This window comes from Peromyscus maniculatus, chromosome 2 (genome assembly GCF_049852395.1).
Source record: "Peromyscus maniculatus bairdii isolate BWxNUB_F1_BW_parent chromosome 2, HU_Pman_BW_mat_3.1, whole genome shotgun sequence".
Lineage (NCBI taxonomy): Eukaryota > Metazoa > Chordata > Mammalia > Rodentia > Cricetidae > Peromyscus > Peromyscus maniculatus.
This window is the reverse complement of record NC_134853.1, coordinates 173,594,273-173,609,822: the sequence shown is the minus strand read 5'-3', so window position 1 is coordinate 173,609,822 and position 15,550 is coordinate 173,594,273. Positions and strand designations below refer to the sequence as shown.

At 52.3% G+C, this 15,550-nt stretch overlaps 2 protein-coding genes across 9 annotated transcripts; both read left to right on the top strand.

Moving 5' to 3' along the window:
• Positions 1–1,875: 1,875 nt before the first annotated feature.
• On the top strand, positions 1,876–7,417 carry Klhl17 (kelch like family member 17). 3 transcript variants are annotated; one of them, XM_006992331.4, is made up of 12 exons: positions 1,876–2,114; positions 2,685–2,944; positions 3,033–3,154; positions 3,301–3,522; positions 4,001–4,117; positions 4,347–4,560; positions 4,793–4,937; positions 5,022–5,189; positions 5,584–5,672; positions 5,787–5,860; positions 6,073–6,254; positions 6,496–7,417. In XM_006992331.4, the coding sequence occupies exons 1-12, from the start codon at positions 2,014–2,016 to the stop codon at positions 6,722–6,724; spliced, it is 1,923 nt and encodes a 640-aa protein (XP_006992393.1). In that variant the 5' UTR covers positions 1,876–2,013; the 3' UTR covers positions 6,725–7,417. The 3 variants fall into 3 exon arrangements, with proteins under 3 accessions (XP_006992393.1, XP_042128308.1, XP_042128309.1); XM_042272374.2 differs by having other exon boundaries at positions 3,971–4,117; XM_042272375.2 differs by having other exon boundaries at positions 3,971–4,117; positions 6,073–6,277; positions 6,496–6,721.
• Positions 7,418–7,567: 150 nt separating this feature from the next.
• On the top strand, positions 7,568–15,281 carry Plekhn1 (pleckstrin homology domain containing N1). Of its 6 annotated transcripts, none has more exons than XM_015986004.3 (16): positions 7,568–8,389; positions 8,482–8,581; positions 11,299–11,445; positions 11,548–11,628; positions 11,709–11,781; positions 11,934–12,061; positions 12,142–12,255; positions 12,362–12,442; positions 13,046–13,121; positions 13,270–13,418; positions 13,539–13,679; positions 13,892–14,038; positions 14,195–14,335; positions 14,488–14,700; positions 14,927–14,975; positions 15,060–15,281. In XM_015986004.3, the coding sequence occupies exons 1-16, from the start codon at positions 8,307–8,309 to the stop codon at positions 15,161–15,163; spliced, it is 1,827 nt and encodes a 608-aa protein (XP_015841490.1). In that variant the 5' UTR covers positions 7,568–8,306; the 3' UTR covers positions 15,164–15,281. The 6 variants fall into 6 exon arrangements, with proteins under 6 accessions (XP_015841490.1, XP_042128312.1, XP_076422054.1 ...); XM_042272378.2 differs by having other exon boundaries at positions 14,485–14,700; XM_076565939.1 differs by lacking the exon at positions 13,539–13,679.
• Positions 15,282–15,550: the final 269 nt, after the last annotated feature.

The following is a 15,550-nucleotide window of genomic DNA, read 5'->3' as shown; positions in this document are numbered from 1 at the left end:
AATGGTACTGCTGGCGTCCCCAGGCGGGAGGGCACCTTCGTCCTATTGGCTCAGCAGACGTGCTAAGCAGTGACTTCTGCACGAATTCACTTGCGCTCACAGCTCAATGCCTTCATAAAATGCAGTAACAACGGTTCCACCCGGGAAACACAAGGCTGGAAATCCGGACAGCCCTACCTTCAGCTCATCTGTACTGTGTGTGCAGTGCAGTGCCTATGACAGCTGATCCTCCTATACAAACAGTGCTTACAAACCAATAACGTAAGAAGTGGCTCTAGTGAGAAAAACAAAAAACAAAAGAGGGCCTAAACGGCAACACAGACGCTGGCAGTTAATAAAAAATCAGAAGAGGGGCTGGAGAGATGGCTCAGCAGTTAAGAGCACTTGCTACTTTTGCCGAGGACCCAGGCTCTATTTCCAGCACCCACAAGGTGGCTCACAGCTATCTGTAACTCTGGTTTAAAGAGATTGAATAATGTCCTCTTCTGGCTTCCATGAGTACTGCAGAGGAATGATGCATTTAGAGTAAAAAACTCTCTCTCTCTCTCTCTCTCTCTCTCTCTCTCTCTCTCTCTCTCTCTCTCTTTCTACACACACACACACACACACGAATAAATATTTGTTTTGTTTTCTAGACAGTGTTTCTCTGTGTAGTCCAATCCCCCCAACCCAAAATTATTTTTTAATTTTAAACCAGGGGCTGGCTGGGCTGTGGGAGCCCATTTTCAGGTTCCTAGTGGCTTTACCCGGCAGGTCCGCATAGAGAGGATGATTAGACCACTGGCATGAGTGCAGGTGTCTGAGATGGTCTGCACTTGGCTGTGCTGGGGGCAGGTCTTTTGCTTCACTCCTTGGCATTTCTATGAATACCCTAGGGCAGAGACAGTCAGGGCCCATTGGAATAGGTTCCAGGCCCTCTCGAGGCTATCCTGTATTTTCTGTTTATCTCCATACTCTAAATCCTTCTAATATTTCCTGCTGCTTGAACTCAAGAAAACTCTGGGGAACTGTGGGGTTGGTGGGTAAATGCCCCGCACTGGGCAATGGTGCTGCACGCCTTTAATCTCAGCACTCGGGAGGCAGAAGCAGGCAAGTCTTTGAATTCGAGACCATCCTGGTCTACAGAGTGAGTTTTAGGACAGCCAGAGCCACACAGAGAGACTCTGTCTCTAATAAATAAACAAACAAACCAGGGACTGGAGAGATGGCTCAGGCTTAAGAACACTAGCTGCCCTTTCAGAGGATCCGGATCCAATTCCCAGCATCCACAGGGTGATTCACAACTGTCTGTAACTTCAGTCCCAGATCTGATGCTCTCTTCTGTAAGCACTGCATGCACATAGATTACATAATATACAATAGGCAAAACACCCATACACATAAAATAAATTTATTGTTGTTGTTGTTGTTGTTATTATTATTATTATTATTATTATTATTATTATTATTATTATTATTTTAGTCAGAGGACACCTTATTTCTTGGTGAGCCTAGGTGTGACAAGAAAGAATGCTGTTTCCATCTCGATGGATAACACAACATCTGGCAGACCCTAGCAGCTCCCATCCATCTAATGCTCAAACATGTATGTGTAGGAACGCTGAACCAGCGTTTCACACGCTTGTGAAAGGGAGGCCTAAGAAGACTCGAGGGCTTGCACCCAGCGCGACCCCAGTGCAATAGAGCTTTGTCAGTCACAGCAATATCTAGCTGGTGAGTGCTGGGATACCAGAACTTAGAGCTAACATAGACGCTATAGGCCGCTTGGGACCTTCTTGGAGTGGGGCTCCCTAGTCCTCAGTGGTTAGCTGCGCAATGCTGACATCTACTGGGGGGTTTGGGGGGTGGGGCAGGTCCTGCAACCTTGTTTGAAGCAGGGCGGGCGGCGCCGAGAAACAGGGGCTGCGGAGACGGGCCGGTGCCTGAGTGGACGCTGCGGCCAAGCAGTCTTCCTGCTGTCCGAATCAGTCACACTGCGTTCCGTTGTTTGCCGCGGGTTTGACTGCTAAAGTTATGCAGCCCCGTGGGGAGCGGCCTGCTGGCAGGACGCAGAGTCCAGAGCACAGCAGCCCGGGGCCCGGGCCTGAGGCGCCCCCGCCGCCCCAGCCTCCGGCGTGAGTCGGGTGGAGGGTTGGAGGGAGGGATGGCGACCGGCAAGCAGTGGTGCAGGGTCTTAGCCCTTTGGTGCTCCGGCCGTGCTTGAACTGATCTGCAGAATGGGGCAGAAGGGGCTGCTCCCAGGGCCGGGTGAGGTGAGTGGGATCCGGGGATTCACTTCAGAGGGATAGCGTTGGCCAACTACTCTCCAGCGCCTACTGCGCTCACAATGACTGCTAAGGACAACTGCTCTCTGGGAAATACCTGCTTCTCCTGGGGCACTAGAAGAGGAGCATGGAGCCCTAGGAGAAGTAGTGAGCAGAGGAAGGGGGCAAGCCCCAGTTGGGAGCAGGCTTAGGTTTAGGAAAGAATCTGCACTGGCTCTAGGGAGGTTCCTTGACAGGAGCGAGAACTTGAGCCTTGGAAAGTGTCAATGAGTGACAGGATGGTCCTTGATAGGCTATTGGTCCCAGGTGACTGAACTGCTCAGGATAGACTGCAGCTGCCTTGGCTGTGCCAGAGTTCTCAAGGGTGGGTGAGTGGTTCCCTACAGTGTATAAACACTGACCTAGCCCTGCGGCCTGCAGCCCTGAGGCAGAGCGAGCTCGGCCCAGGCAGGCCCGGCCTGCAGCCCCCATGGAAGGTGCGATGCAACTGCTGAGCCGAGAGGGTCACAGTGTGGCACACAACTCGAAGCGGCACTACCACGACGCTTTTGTGGCTATGAGCCGCATGCGGCAGCGTGGCCTCCTGTGTGACATCGTCCTGCATGTGGCAGCCAAGGAAATTCGTGCTCATAAGGTGGTGTTGGCCTCCTGCAGCCCCTACTTCCACGCTATGTTCACAAGCAAGTACCACATACCTCAGTCTGGGCAGCCTTAGGGGGCTCTCTGCACATCTCCCAGGGCAGGCAGCCTGATCCACTGTCCTCACAGATGAGATGAGTGAGAGCCGACAGACACATGTGACGCTGCATGACATTGACCCGCAGGCCTTAGACCAACTGGTGCAGTTTGCATACACAGCTGAGATCGTGGTGGGCGAGGGCAACGTACAGGTGAGGCATGCCATTCCCACACCCATACGCCTCTGGGGTCTCCAGCCCTAGATCTGTGTAGCCTGGCCTCCCCATGCCTCTCCTCAATCTCCAGTTACTCTGTGCTCCTCTGGCCCCCTCCTGCCTCACCCATCTTCGTGCCTCAGACTCTACTCCCAGCTGCCAGCCTTCTACAGTTGAATGGTGTCCGAGATGCCTGCTGCAAGTTCCTCCTGAGCCAGCTTGACCCTTCCAACTGCCTGGGCATCCGAGGATTTGCAGACACACACTCATGCAGTGACCTGCTCAAGGCAGCACACAGGTACGTGCTGCAGCACTTCGTGGATGTGGCCAAGACTGAGGAGTTCATGCTGTTGCCACTGAAGCAGGTAACCACTGAAGCAGGTAACATGCCAGTTTGGGCCCAGCCCATACCCTACATTGCCCCAGCCCAGATCCTAGCAGCCAGTGTTCTGCAATCCTCATTCTCAAGTTTCTGGTGCAAGATTCATCCTATGATCCATTCCCTGCCCATCTCCCCCCAACCCTGTCCACATCTTCTGACTCCACCCAATCATTTGCTTTAGATTCCTGTCTTTACCACACTCCAGGACCATGATTCCCAGTCCCTGATTCCATGTACCTAAGGCTACTCAGGGCCTAGGACACCCCTCCTTTATCCATCACCACCATTACTGGAACCAAAAATCTGCATGACCCTGCTTGGTCCTTTGCTCTAAGAACATTAAGTGTGTGTGTTTGTGCATGCACATGCACATGCCCTTTATCTGATACTCTCAGACACCTTCATGGTTTTCTGGGCCCTCCCCTACCCAGATGTCAGGTCTGAGGACCTCTCACCCCCAGGTACTGGAATTGGTCTCTAGTGATAGCCTGAACGTGCCCTCAGAGGAAGATGTCTATCGTGCAGTCCTGAGCTGGGTCAAACATGATGTAGACACTCGGAGGCAACATGTACCAAGGGTGAGGCCAGGTCCTGGAGCTCCCATGGTGTCTTGGAGGGAATGCAGGGGCCTAAGGTGTAATCATACTTCTTGGAGTCCTTAGCATTTTCCATTCAGGAACTATTTTGGGGTGATATAGGTGCCTGTCTCAAGAACTAATCATACAAGTGCTATAGGCACCTAGTGGGTCTTAGTCCTGGGACAAGTATCCCCTAGGGTCTTGCCTTACCTGGCACCTCCTACCCTAGCTGATGAAGTGTGTACGGCTGCCTCTGCTGAGCCGAGACTTCCTATTGGGCCACGTCGATGCTGAAAGCCTTGTGAGGCATCATCCTGACTGCAAGGATCTGCTCATTGAGGCTCTTAAGTTCCACCTGCTGCCTGAGCAGAGGGGTGTTCTGGGTACTAGCCGCACAAGACCCCGTCGCTGTGAGGGTGCTGGTCCTGTGCTCTTTGCTGTTGGTATGCTGAACCCCTTCTCCTTCCCATTCTTGCCCTAGGCCATCTACCCAAACTCAGAATACACTTATGACCTGTGTATTTCAAAGACCCTATTGCATGGGTTCCACCAGGGTGACCCAGTCCCCATTTCTTCCCACCCCTGGAGCCTTCATGTCTTTGCACTTGGGTTGTACTAGAGGCTCCTGCCCTGCCTTTCTGAAACCCTTTACTTACTTGGTCACCCACCTCTCAGGTGGTGGGAGCCTGTTTGCCATCCATGGAGACTGTGAAGCGTATGACACTCGAACTGACCGCTGGCATGTGGTGGCCTCCATGTCTACACGTCGGGCCCGTGTAGGAGTCGCTGCTATTGGGAACCGACTGTATGCTGTGGGCGGGTAAGCATAGGAGCTGGACATGGGTCAAGGGTTTGTCATATGCCTGCCAGGCCATCCTTGATCAGTAATGGACTCTTCTCCTAGCTATGATGGAACCTCAGACCTGGCAACGGTGGAGTCCTATGACCCTGTGACAAATACCTGGCAGCCCGAGGTGTCCATGGGCACAAGGCGAAGCTGCCTGGGTGTAGCTGCCCTGCATGGGCTTCTGTATGCAGCCGGCGGCTATGATGGGGCTTCCTGCCTCAACAGGTAGTAGTTTGGGTTAGGGCCCCAGTGGCCTTGCAGGGTTGGCTCAGCAGCAGCAGATGAGGCTGGCTTCACTGTGAAGTCACATCTGGCCAAGAGAATGAGGTCCTGCCTAATCCTGGCTACCAGGTCCCCAAGGTCTATTCACCTCAGGCCACAGCATCAGTGGGGCCTTGGTACCATTCTGTTCCTTTTTCTCTCTGGGTCCCTCCTTCCAGTCCAAGCAGCCAGTAGCCTGTGCCCACCCAGTACACCTTGCTATCTATTTATAGTCTGTGATGCCCAGAACAGGATTTCAACCACAGCCTTGCCTTGGGGTAGGGGGTTGGGGGCAGGTCCTGGGAAAGGGTCACTTGACTGTTGTAGTTGAACATCAGTATCATTCTGGTGTCCACAGTGCTGAACGATACGACCCACTGACAGGAACATGGACATCCATTGCTGCCATGAGCACCCGGAGGCGATATGTGCGTGTGGCCACACTTGGTGGGTGACAGGACCTGCTTCCTGTGGTATCTGTTTTCATGCCTGTCCACTTCCCACCTACCCCAAAGCCCCTACACCCTGTAGGAGCTCCATGGGTATATTGCCTTCCCACAGATGGGAACCTGTACGCCGTGGGTGGTTATGACAGCTCATCACACCTGGCCACCGTGGAGAAGTATGAGCCCCAGGTGCATAACGCACCCCTATCACAATTTTCTCTCAAATGCTAGGTGGAGTGGGGGCATAATCCCATCTTCTGGCCGCCTGTGCTATCCAAGGGGTCTGCTTTCTATATCCCACCCCTGACCCTCAGATACCCAGCCAAGGGTAGAGTCTATGTTGGGGCAGGGGTGGGTGCTTTGTTGGGTCTGCCTTCTAGCCTGTTCCCTTGTCTCTACAGGTGAATTCGTGGACTCCCGTGGCCTCCATGCTGAGCCGACGCAGCTCAGCAGGAGTAGCAGTGCTCGAGGGTGCTCTGTATGTGGCAGGGGGCAACGATGGCACAAGCTGCCTCAACTCAGTGGAGAGATATAGCACCAAGGCTGGTGCCTGGGAGAGTGTGGCACCCATGAATATCCGCAGGTGTATAAGGCCAGGGGTGGGTGGTGAGTGGTTCTGCCACTACATCTGGTTTACTCCAGGAGCCTTGCTCCAGGGGTTGTGTACACAGCACCTCAGCAGTGCAGCAGGTCCTTGGGTTCCTCCTGGGCACCTGGGGCTCCTTTCCTAGCCCTGTCCCTGTGGTCCTTCCTCCTGTGCCCCACTCATTTGACTTGTCTCTTGACTTGCCCCTTGGGCTTACTCTTGCCTACCCAACCCCCAGGAGCACACATGACCTGGTGGCCATGGACGGCTGGCTCTACGCTGTGGGGGGCAATGATGGCAGCTCCAGCCTCAACTCCATAGAGAAGTACAACCCAAGGACCAACAAGTGGGTGGCAGCATCCTGCATGTTCACGAGACGCAGCAGTGTGGGTGTGGCAGTGCTGGAGCTGCTCAACTTCCCACCACCTTCCTCACCCACGCTGTCTGTGTCCTCTACCAGCCTCTGACACATGTCAGACTGCACAGAGGCCCTGCAGCCTCCCACATGCCTTAAACCCTATGGGGTGACCCTTCCACCTCTGTCTCTTCCACCAAGTGTTAGGGCAGATCACATACCCCACCAGGGATTTCTTGTTCCTTCTGTCTTGGTCTCTGTATTCATTTGTCCTGGTTCATTTATTTGTGTGCTGTTTGTTTACTCACTTATTTATTGATTCACTATTTATTGATGGATGAGAAGTGCTGCAGCTACCAGTTCACACATTTACTCACAAGTGTCAACTCTCCTGCATGTAGGGGACCAAAGAGCCCTTCAGAGTGTCCTCTTGCCTGGCTCCCTTCATGGAGCATCAGGGAATGCTGGGGATGGACACCCACTGAAGGAGGATGAACAACACAGCTGGGCTTTGCAAACAGTAGGGGGCAGAGCAACTGTAACCACAGGAGAAGAGGCAAGGGCATTCTAAGAAGATGCAGCCCCTAGCCAGCGCTTTGCACATAGCACTTATCTGTCTCTACCAGGCACTGTCCCTGAAGGGAACAAAGCAGACTTCTTTCCTATGTCTTGTGTATACATTGTGATGTCTTTTCTGAATCTTCTATGGAGCTGGGCACACAACATGCACTTAGATCCTACACAGCAATATGAGCCAACTTGAACAATAAACATGTTTCTTGGGCTCCATGGGCCTGAGGCTGAATGTACATCTCTGGCCCCTTTTGTACCCTCTGCTTGTGGGCCTACAGCACACCTTTGACTCCTGTCTGGACAGCAAAGTGAAGGTCTATGGGCTAGTGTGCAGCCAGACTCAGATGCTACATTAATGTCTGGGGCTGCAAAACAGCACTTTTGCATCCAAATGGAACAGAGACTGGTATATCTGTTGACCAACAGAGACTGGCTGTTACCCTAGTCCTGAGGCTCCTATGGTCTGGGACTATGTGGTGCATGAGAAAGATAGGTCCCCTACTTTATCATTACTGTATTAGGAACCTGGGAGGCCTGTGGCATCTTTCCTGCATTTGGTTAAGCCTTGGGAACCCTGACTTGGGTCTGGGTGGAGGTTGGCCCCCGCAGGAGAGAAGATGGGGGAGGGTTCTGGCCTCCCTTTATATGGTGTTGCACTTCTTGAGTCACTGACAGTGAGCACACTCCCCCTACAGTCATCAGTGACTCAGACCAGCTGGGATTCATGTGGAAACAGGATGTGTGTGCCCTGGCAGGGGAGGGGCAACTGGGAGGAAGGATCTCTGTGCTCATAGAATTCCATCACCCAAGCGCTTCTAGTATGAACACAGGTAGACAGAGTGTATACAGACCAGGTCCTACTGACTCCTGAAGTTAGGGTCCTGGTCCAATCAGGAAATGTCTGCCCTACCCCAATCTGCTTAGGGTCTAAGAAAACCTGGGCCCTCAGTGGAAGGTTTCCCTCAGAAAGGGGCCAATCCGGGCCCAAAGAGAAGACTCCTCCAGCCCCAGGGTAGGGGCAGGACTTCTTATGGTCACGCCCACTGGCGGGAGGTGGTAGCAGACGGGCCCAAGGACCCAGACCTGTCGATCTGCCCAGCCCAAGCTAGCAGCTGCCATCCATGGGGAACAGCCACTGCGTCCCTCAGACCCCCAGGAGGCTACGGGCCTCCTTTTCCAGAAAGCCCTCGCTCAAGGGAAACAGGTGAGGGGTGTGGCCTGGCCTCAAGGGAACAGGGTCTCCCTGGACCTGCTACCTGTGCCAGGCCTTGAGCCTCCGGTTTCCCTTGTTCCCAGAGAGGACAGCGCCAGGAAGCTGGCTGGCCTGTTTGGCACCGAGGCTAGGCCTGATGGGGACACCGCGGCTAACAAGATCTTCCACTACATCCCTGGGACGGTGAGCGGAGGGGCGTGTCTGGCTGGAGTGGTGTGGCACTGGGCCTGGAGTCTGAGTACAATTTTGTGCTTCTCTTGTATGATTGTGTATGCCACAGTGTGAGTGATAATGTGGGAATTGCATCTTCTAGCAGCTCAGGGTCATCCCTGGCCAGCTTGAAGGGATTCAAATACAAAACAAGATAAGGAAGTTGACACTGCCCCTCCCTGGGGAGCTCACCAAAAGTCTAGGTTGAGAGTGAAACCAAGACCAGCCCGCCTGGTCTGTTACACACACAGGGGGACAGTGGCCACCCTCAACCTCCACTCCCCCAACAACTGAGGGGGGTGTGGAGCTCCTGGCAAATAGCATACTGAAGGCCTCAGTCCCCAAGTGTTACCCACCCCCAGCTGTTTCTGGTTATCTGCAGCCCACAGCTACCATGTTGCCATATAGGCAGGCACCCATCCCCATACAGCAAGCAGTCAGCTGCAGAGTACCTATAGACCTCCTGTCATGAGATATCAGAGGGCTAACCATTCTGTGGGTCTAATCTCTAGTTGAGAGAAAAGATACCTTTCCCCTCCCCTTTTCCTAACTCTCTGGCAATACTTGGGAGGAGCCTGGGCTGCAGGTCTGACAGGAACACCTCCTACTGTGCTGTTCTTGGAGAACCACACCCACCCCAGTAGACTAGGCTCTGTTATATGTACAGCCTCTACCAGGGCTGGGGCAAGGCTCCCATCTTGTATTCTTGGGTGCCGCAGCTGATGTAAACTCCCAAAGTATACCTTTCTCACAGTCTCCCAGGAAGCTAGAAAAAATTGTATCACAGTCTCTCCTGGTTTCTGAGGTCCCAGGGCTCTCTGCAGGCAGATATCGCTTTCAGAAACCTTGCTGCCTCAAAGAAGTCAAAAGGAAGACGGAGCCTGAAGTGACCAAGGGTGGCATCCCTCTCTGTGGCCACATCTCAGACCCTGACTCCCTCTAGTCAGGCCCAGGATGTAATTCTGGGAGGGAGTCCCAAAGCTCTTGGGTAGTTAACCCTAGCCAGAACTGGAAAGGGCAAAACATGACCCTCAGAAAGTGGACTAAGGGGGAGGGACCCAGGCCAGGCATGGAACCAGTCCTGTGCACTGTACCTAGGCTATGGACTCTAGGTAGATTCTGCACCTGAGCTAGAACTAACCCAGCCACAGCTCCAAGCTAAGCCCTCATGGGGACAGAGCTCCAAGGCTATTTGGCCACCAGGACCAGCTTCATAGCCCTTCCTATTCATGGCCTATTTTTCAGTGTCATACAACATCAGTTTCCACAGTGGGTGTAGGTGCAGGAGGCCCCACCCAGAGTCAGTAAGGATGGAAGTTGTTTGTGTCTGTTCACATTCCTAGGCCTGCACTAGAAGTAGTTCAACTTGGCCAGTGCACAGCAGCCCTTGCAGGTGGTCCTGGGCAGCTCCCAAAGGCAACATAATCCCTCTCCTAAGCCTGTGGCTCACAGCTTACTCCAGGCTATCATTACCCATTCCTACCTGATCTCTAATATGATATAGAGGACTCTTCCAAGACTGGCTAAGAATTGTGTAGATGTTGAGTCTACTTCTCCCCCTGCCTCGCAGTACATCCCAGGTCATGTCATAGGCTATGTGGAATCAGCAGTAAACAAAATACACCACGATTCCTGTTCTCACCTTCTTCCATTCCTGTGTCAAAGTCAAGACAAACAAGAGAAGATAAAATAAGCCAGACTAAGTGAAATCAAAGGCTGAAATTTTAGGGCATCCAGAAAGCAGGTAAAATCTGAGCAAAGCCCTGAAGGGGGTGAAATGAGGAGTTAAGGTTGAGTGGTCACAGCAGAGAATTACACATGCAAAGGTCAGACATGTATGTGCCTTATGTAATAGAAAAAGGGAGGAGAGGACTGGGCCCCAAGTTCAGTCATAATGACTCCTCATGCTGCTGCTAATGCTTTACCTTCTACTGTAAGATAGGTACTGTGTACATTGTAAGCTGGGGCATCAGCATAGACTCACAAAAGCTGGCTCTTTCTCTTTCCAGTTCCAAGTTCACAGACATCACATTGGTAACTCAATTTGGGCAGTGTTGGGAATATTTACACCAAAGAAATTAGCAAATATTACAAGCTAGAACTCTGGTTTGTTTGTTTGTTTGTTTGTTTTTTTATAGAACCAGGTAAGAAACCAATGCCAGCTGCCACTGGACACTTGAGAAGGCTTTGAGCATTATCTCATCCTCATAATATACCTCAGAACTCTTTGACAAATCTAGGGATGTTGAATGACCAAAGCCAAGTTGCATAGCATGGGAGGTAATGAAGATAAGGTTTGAACCCACTATGTACCAACCTGAGTCTGCACCACAGAGCAGATAGCTCTGACTGTGAGGAGTCATATGTTTATGTATGGTGTATACATATTCCACTTTTCATGTGAAGAGGCTTAGGTGTGTGTGAGGTATGCATGTATGTGTATGTTCTTGATGAATGATAGCTCTGACTGTGAGGAGTCATATGTTTATGTATGGTGTATACATATTCCACTTTTCATGTGAAGAGGCTTAGGTGTGTGTGAGGTATGCATGTATGTGTATGTTCTTGATGAATGTATTCTGTGACCATGGACATGGCATGGACAGATCAGAACTGTATGCAGCAACTGTGTGTATATTGCCTGGGGATCTGGCCCCATCTGGTCCCTCTCCTGAGCCCTGCTCCTCCAGGACATCCCAGGCCCGGAAAATCAGCCAGAAAATCTGGAACAGCCATTTCTGAGTGTATTCAAAAAGGGGTGGCGGAGGACACCTGTGAGGAACCTAGGAAAGGTTGTGCACTATTCCAAGGTCCAGCTGCGGTTCCAGAACAGCCAGGTAGGAGCCACAACAGGTTAGAGAATACTTGGGGACCAATATCCATGCTACTCCAGGGCTGTCCCCCCAGCCTCTGAGACTAGTGGCCCTGCTCTCTCCTAGGACATCAGTGACTGCTACCTAGAGCTGTTCCCCTCCCACCTGTACTTCCAAGCCCATGGTTCTGAAGGACTTACATTCCAAGTGAGTGGTATAGACAGAGGGAGGGAGGGACTCTGCTCCTAAGGAGTCCCTGCAGCCCCTCCTATACTTTCCTCTGGCAGGGGCTGCTACCACTGACAGAATTGAGCATCTGCACGATTGATGGGTCCAGAGAGCATGCCTTTCAGATTACAGGTGTGTGGAGAGTGCTGGCTGGCCACCACTGGACCAGAACCCCTGGACCTGGCCTTGGAGGTCTACTTTGAGCCCTTGGAGAGGAGACTTTCCTGTGGGCTTCTGGGAGCTCTTAGCTTTTCTCCTAGCCCACTTGACTCTTCTGCCCCCAGGCCCACTGCCTGCCCCGCTCCTTGTTCTCTGCCACAGTGAAGCTGAGCTCAGTCACTGGATTTACCACCTGGAGAAGCAAATGGCTCTCTTGGGGGGTCTGCAACGCTGCCACTCAGCACCCCCACAGGTCAGTAGCAGGAACCTGCAAGCCTTTCCCCCATCCAGACTCTCTGGCCTGACTTTGACCTACTTCTTCTTCCTTCCCAGGGTCCACTGGGGAATGAACTCCCCTGGACACGGCTATGGAGAGCATCCAGGTGTGAATCCATGGGCAATGCAATCTGTGCCTCAAGGGTCAAGCTGCAGCATCTGCCCTCTCAGGTGGGTGGGAAAAGCCATGAGGTGCAATGAGATAGGGAAGGATACAGGGGCAGGTAAGGCTGGACTCTGGGTGCCCAACCCCACTCTATCCTTTGACCCCTTACAGGAGCAGTGGGACCGGATTCTGGTACTATACCCAGCATCCCTGGCCATCTTCTCTGAGGAGCCAGATGGGCTTAGCTTTAAGGTTGGCCTTCTCCACATATACCTGTCCTAGGTGTCCTTTGTGGGGTGGGAATGGAAACTCAGAAACCTGTATTTCAGGGCTTGTTGGGACAGAGCACAGGGCTCCACCCATCTGGCCCCACTGCCCCGGTCAATCTGGTCTCTGCTCTGGCATAGAAGAGGAGTCTCCACCCTCTACAACTCCTCTCATCCTGGAGGGACATCACTAGCCCTGGAGTGGGTGGAATGGAATAAGCTACTTCTTGGAATCCCTGGTGCATTGTCTCTGAGCATGCATCATGTCTATGTGTGGGGGTGGGGGTGAGGAACCAGAGCATGATACTGGTGTGTACTCACTGTCACTTAAAAACATACCAAGGGAGCTTCCCTGACAAGGACTAATCCCTATAAGCATCATCTGTCTACAACTGGCATCGGCTGGAGAAAAACCAACAGGAAGTAAAGTGGGAATGTCCCAGAACAAAGCTGCCTTGCCTTTCCCGGAGTGTCATCCTCAGTGCTAGGGTGGCCTGAGTTTTCAGCCCAGCTCTGGAGGGCAGGATGGAAGGTAGGGCCAGGAAGAGGATGAGATGACACAGATAAATACCTAGTCCTCACTCTACAGGGGGAGCTTCCACTAAGTGCCATTCACATCAACCTAGAAGAGAAGGAAAAGGAGATCCGCTCTTTTCTCATCGAAGGTAGGGTCCTACCCAGAATCTACCCACTGTCTGATTGGGCTTCTACTAAGGGTTAGTATGGTAGATGCTCAAAATCTTTGCTGGGGTCTCTGTGGGGTAAGGAATGTACCTGTCCTGCCAGACCTTAGTTCACATGTCTGTGTGCTAGGCTGCCTCATCAACACCATCCGTGTGGTATGTGCCAGTTATGAGGATTACAGTCAATGGCTGCTGTGCCTCCGGACTGTCTCTCATAGGGATGGGGCCCACCTGCTGCCTGGCCCAGAGAATTTCCCAGGACTACATGGACCCACACAGGTGAGGGGTCAGTGAGGTCCCTATAACTCAGGTGGTACAAACTAGGGAGCAAAATGGTAGGTCCAAGCAGGGATAGACAAGGAGACAGATCTAGCCACTCACCTTACCTCTGCTGCTTAGGTTGTGGGTAGAGGCCGAGGCTCACTCTCTTCCAATGGACGAACCAGCTGGAAATTAGAGTGTCCAGTGCTCCCCACCAGCCAATCCCTCCCTGAATCCTCAGTGCCAACCACTATAGGCTTCCTTGCCCAGCCTGTACCTGTAAGTACCTAAAGGAATGACATGGGAGGGGGATAAGAAAACACAGGACTTCTGTATTCTGGGGAGACTAGGTCCCACTGTCCCACAGTGACCCTGGACCATAGTTCGCCAGGGAGGCCACTTGAACTGAAGGGACCTTCATACAGCCTCATAGAAGAGTGTGTGGGAAAGAAACCCTGGAGATCTTTCTGGGTGGTTCTTGGTGTCCACAGAACCAGACCAACTCTAACTGTGCCAGCACTGTCCAAAAGAAGATAGAGCTGAGGCACGGTGGCAGTAGCCAGTCTCCCAGGGGCAAAGCTCGAAGGGAAGTATCTGGCTCAGCTGTCCCATTGCCCCTGCACCTGGACCTGACCAAGGTGAGCCCACCACATACCCTGACCCCAGGCCACTATCCCTTCTGCTTCTACTTTCTTGCTTGTCTAGATGGAACACACAGAGACCTCAAGTACTGAGCACAGAAGGTTCTTGTTGCATCTAACTAAGGGAACCCATGCATCTCCTTCTTCTTGTAGATAAGTGCAATGGACCTAGACAGTGGTCCAGAGGCTCAGGACCACTCTTTGGATATTCCACACTCTCCACTCTATGCTGATCCCTACACACCACCAGCTACATCCCACCGCAAGATTACAGACCTCCAAGGCCTAGATGAGGTCAGTGTCCTACTAGGTGGATATGCTACAGTGAGATCAGGAGATGTCAGAAGCCTGAAAACTATGAAGGGAGGGTGCTTCTGGGCAAGGGATTCCTAGGCTTCATAGTGGTCCCAGACCAGGGCTTCAGGTAACTCACATTTTTCCAGCAGTTCCTCTGTGCGATGCAGACATCACCTGGACCTGAGCTATCAAGCCCGTTCCCTTCAGTCTCCGTGTCTGTGCCTGTCTCTGACTCCAGCTCCCCTATGCCTCTGGGCTCCCACTTGCTATCCAAGAAAGGTGCCCTGCAGTCCAGAGCTTCCCAGAGACACCGGGGTTCCATCAAGAACAGAGGGCCACGGCCTTCAGACTTCCCTCAGCTTGTAAGTCGCATCCTCCACTCTGGTGTGGAGGCTTCAGGATCAGGGGATGTTGGGTAGAGGGTTCCAGGATGCCAAGGAGAAAAGCAAAAAATGGGACAGGGAGAAACCAGGGATAGAGACAGTTCAGTAGGACAGGAAGCTAGATGTTAAAGAAAGTGGCAAGAGACTGGCAAATCAAGGAGACTGATTTGTGCTGGCTTTAAGACTTGTGTTTTGGGGCTCCCAGGTCACCCCTACCAGAGAAAGTACACCCAGTTCCCTGCCACCTCCCCCAGGTGAGTGAGGGTCTCCTCTCCTTCAGGGAAGGGGTGCTATTTCCTAAAGGCTGGTGTTTGACTTGTCTATGACATCCCTACTAGATGAGGAGGCTCCTATCTGGAACAAGACTTCCTCTCCCTCCCACCAGAAGTGGACACAGCTCAGGAAGACTCCAGTGGATATGGGACTCATCCAGTGGATCTAATGGGCCCCAGGTGGGCTGCTTCTCAGAAACACAACCAACCAGTATCAACCTGGATAAGAGTATGCAGCCATACCAGCCCTGTGACCTACATTAAATCCACCAGGGCTAACTAATCCCAGCCAGTTAAGGGTGTGTAGAACTCTGAGGATAGAAGCACCTCTCACCAGGCTCTAGCTCCTCAGCTTTAGCAACTAGAGCAACTAAGAGGAGGTGACTCTTCCTAGGAACAAACCAGTGAGGTAAATCAGTGAGATCCTGGATATCCCCAGGGGTTATACCTCTAGGGAAGAAAGAATGAAAAGTGCTAGAGCAGGTATTTACTTAGAAGTGGGGAACAGCATGAATGTGAAATACAAAGCACTGAAAAAAAGTCAGGTCATCAAACTC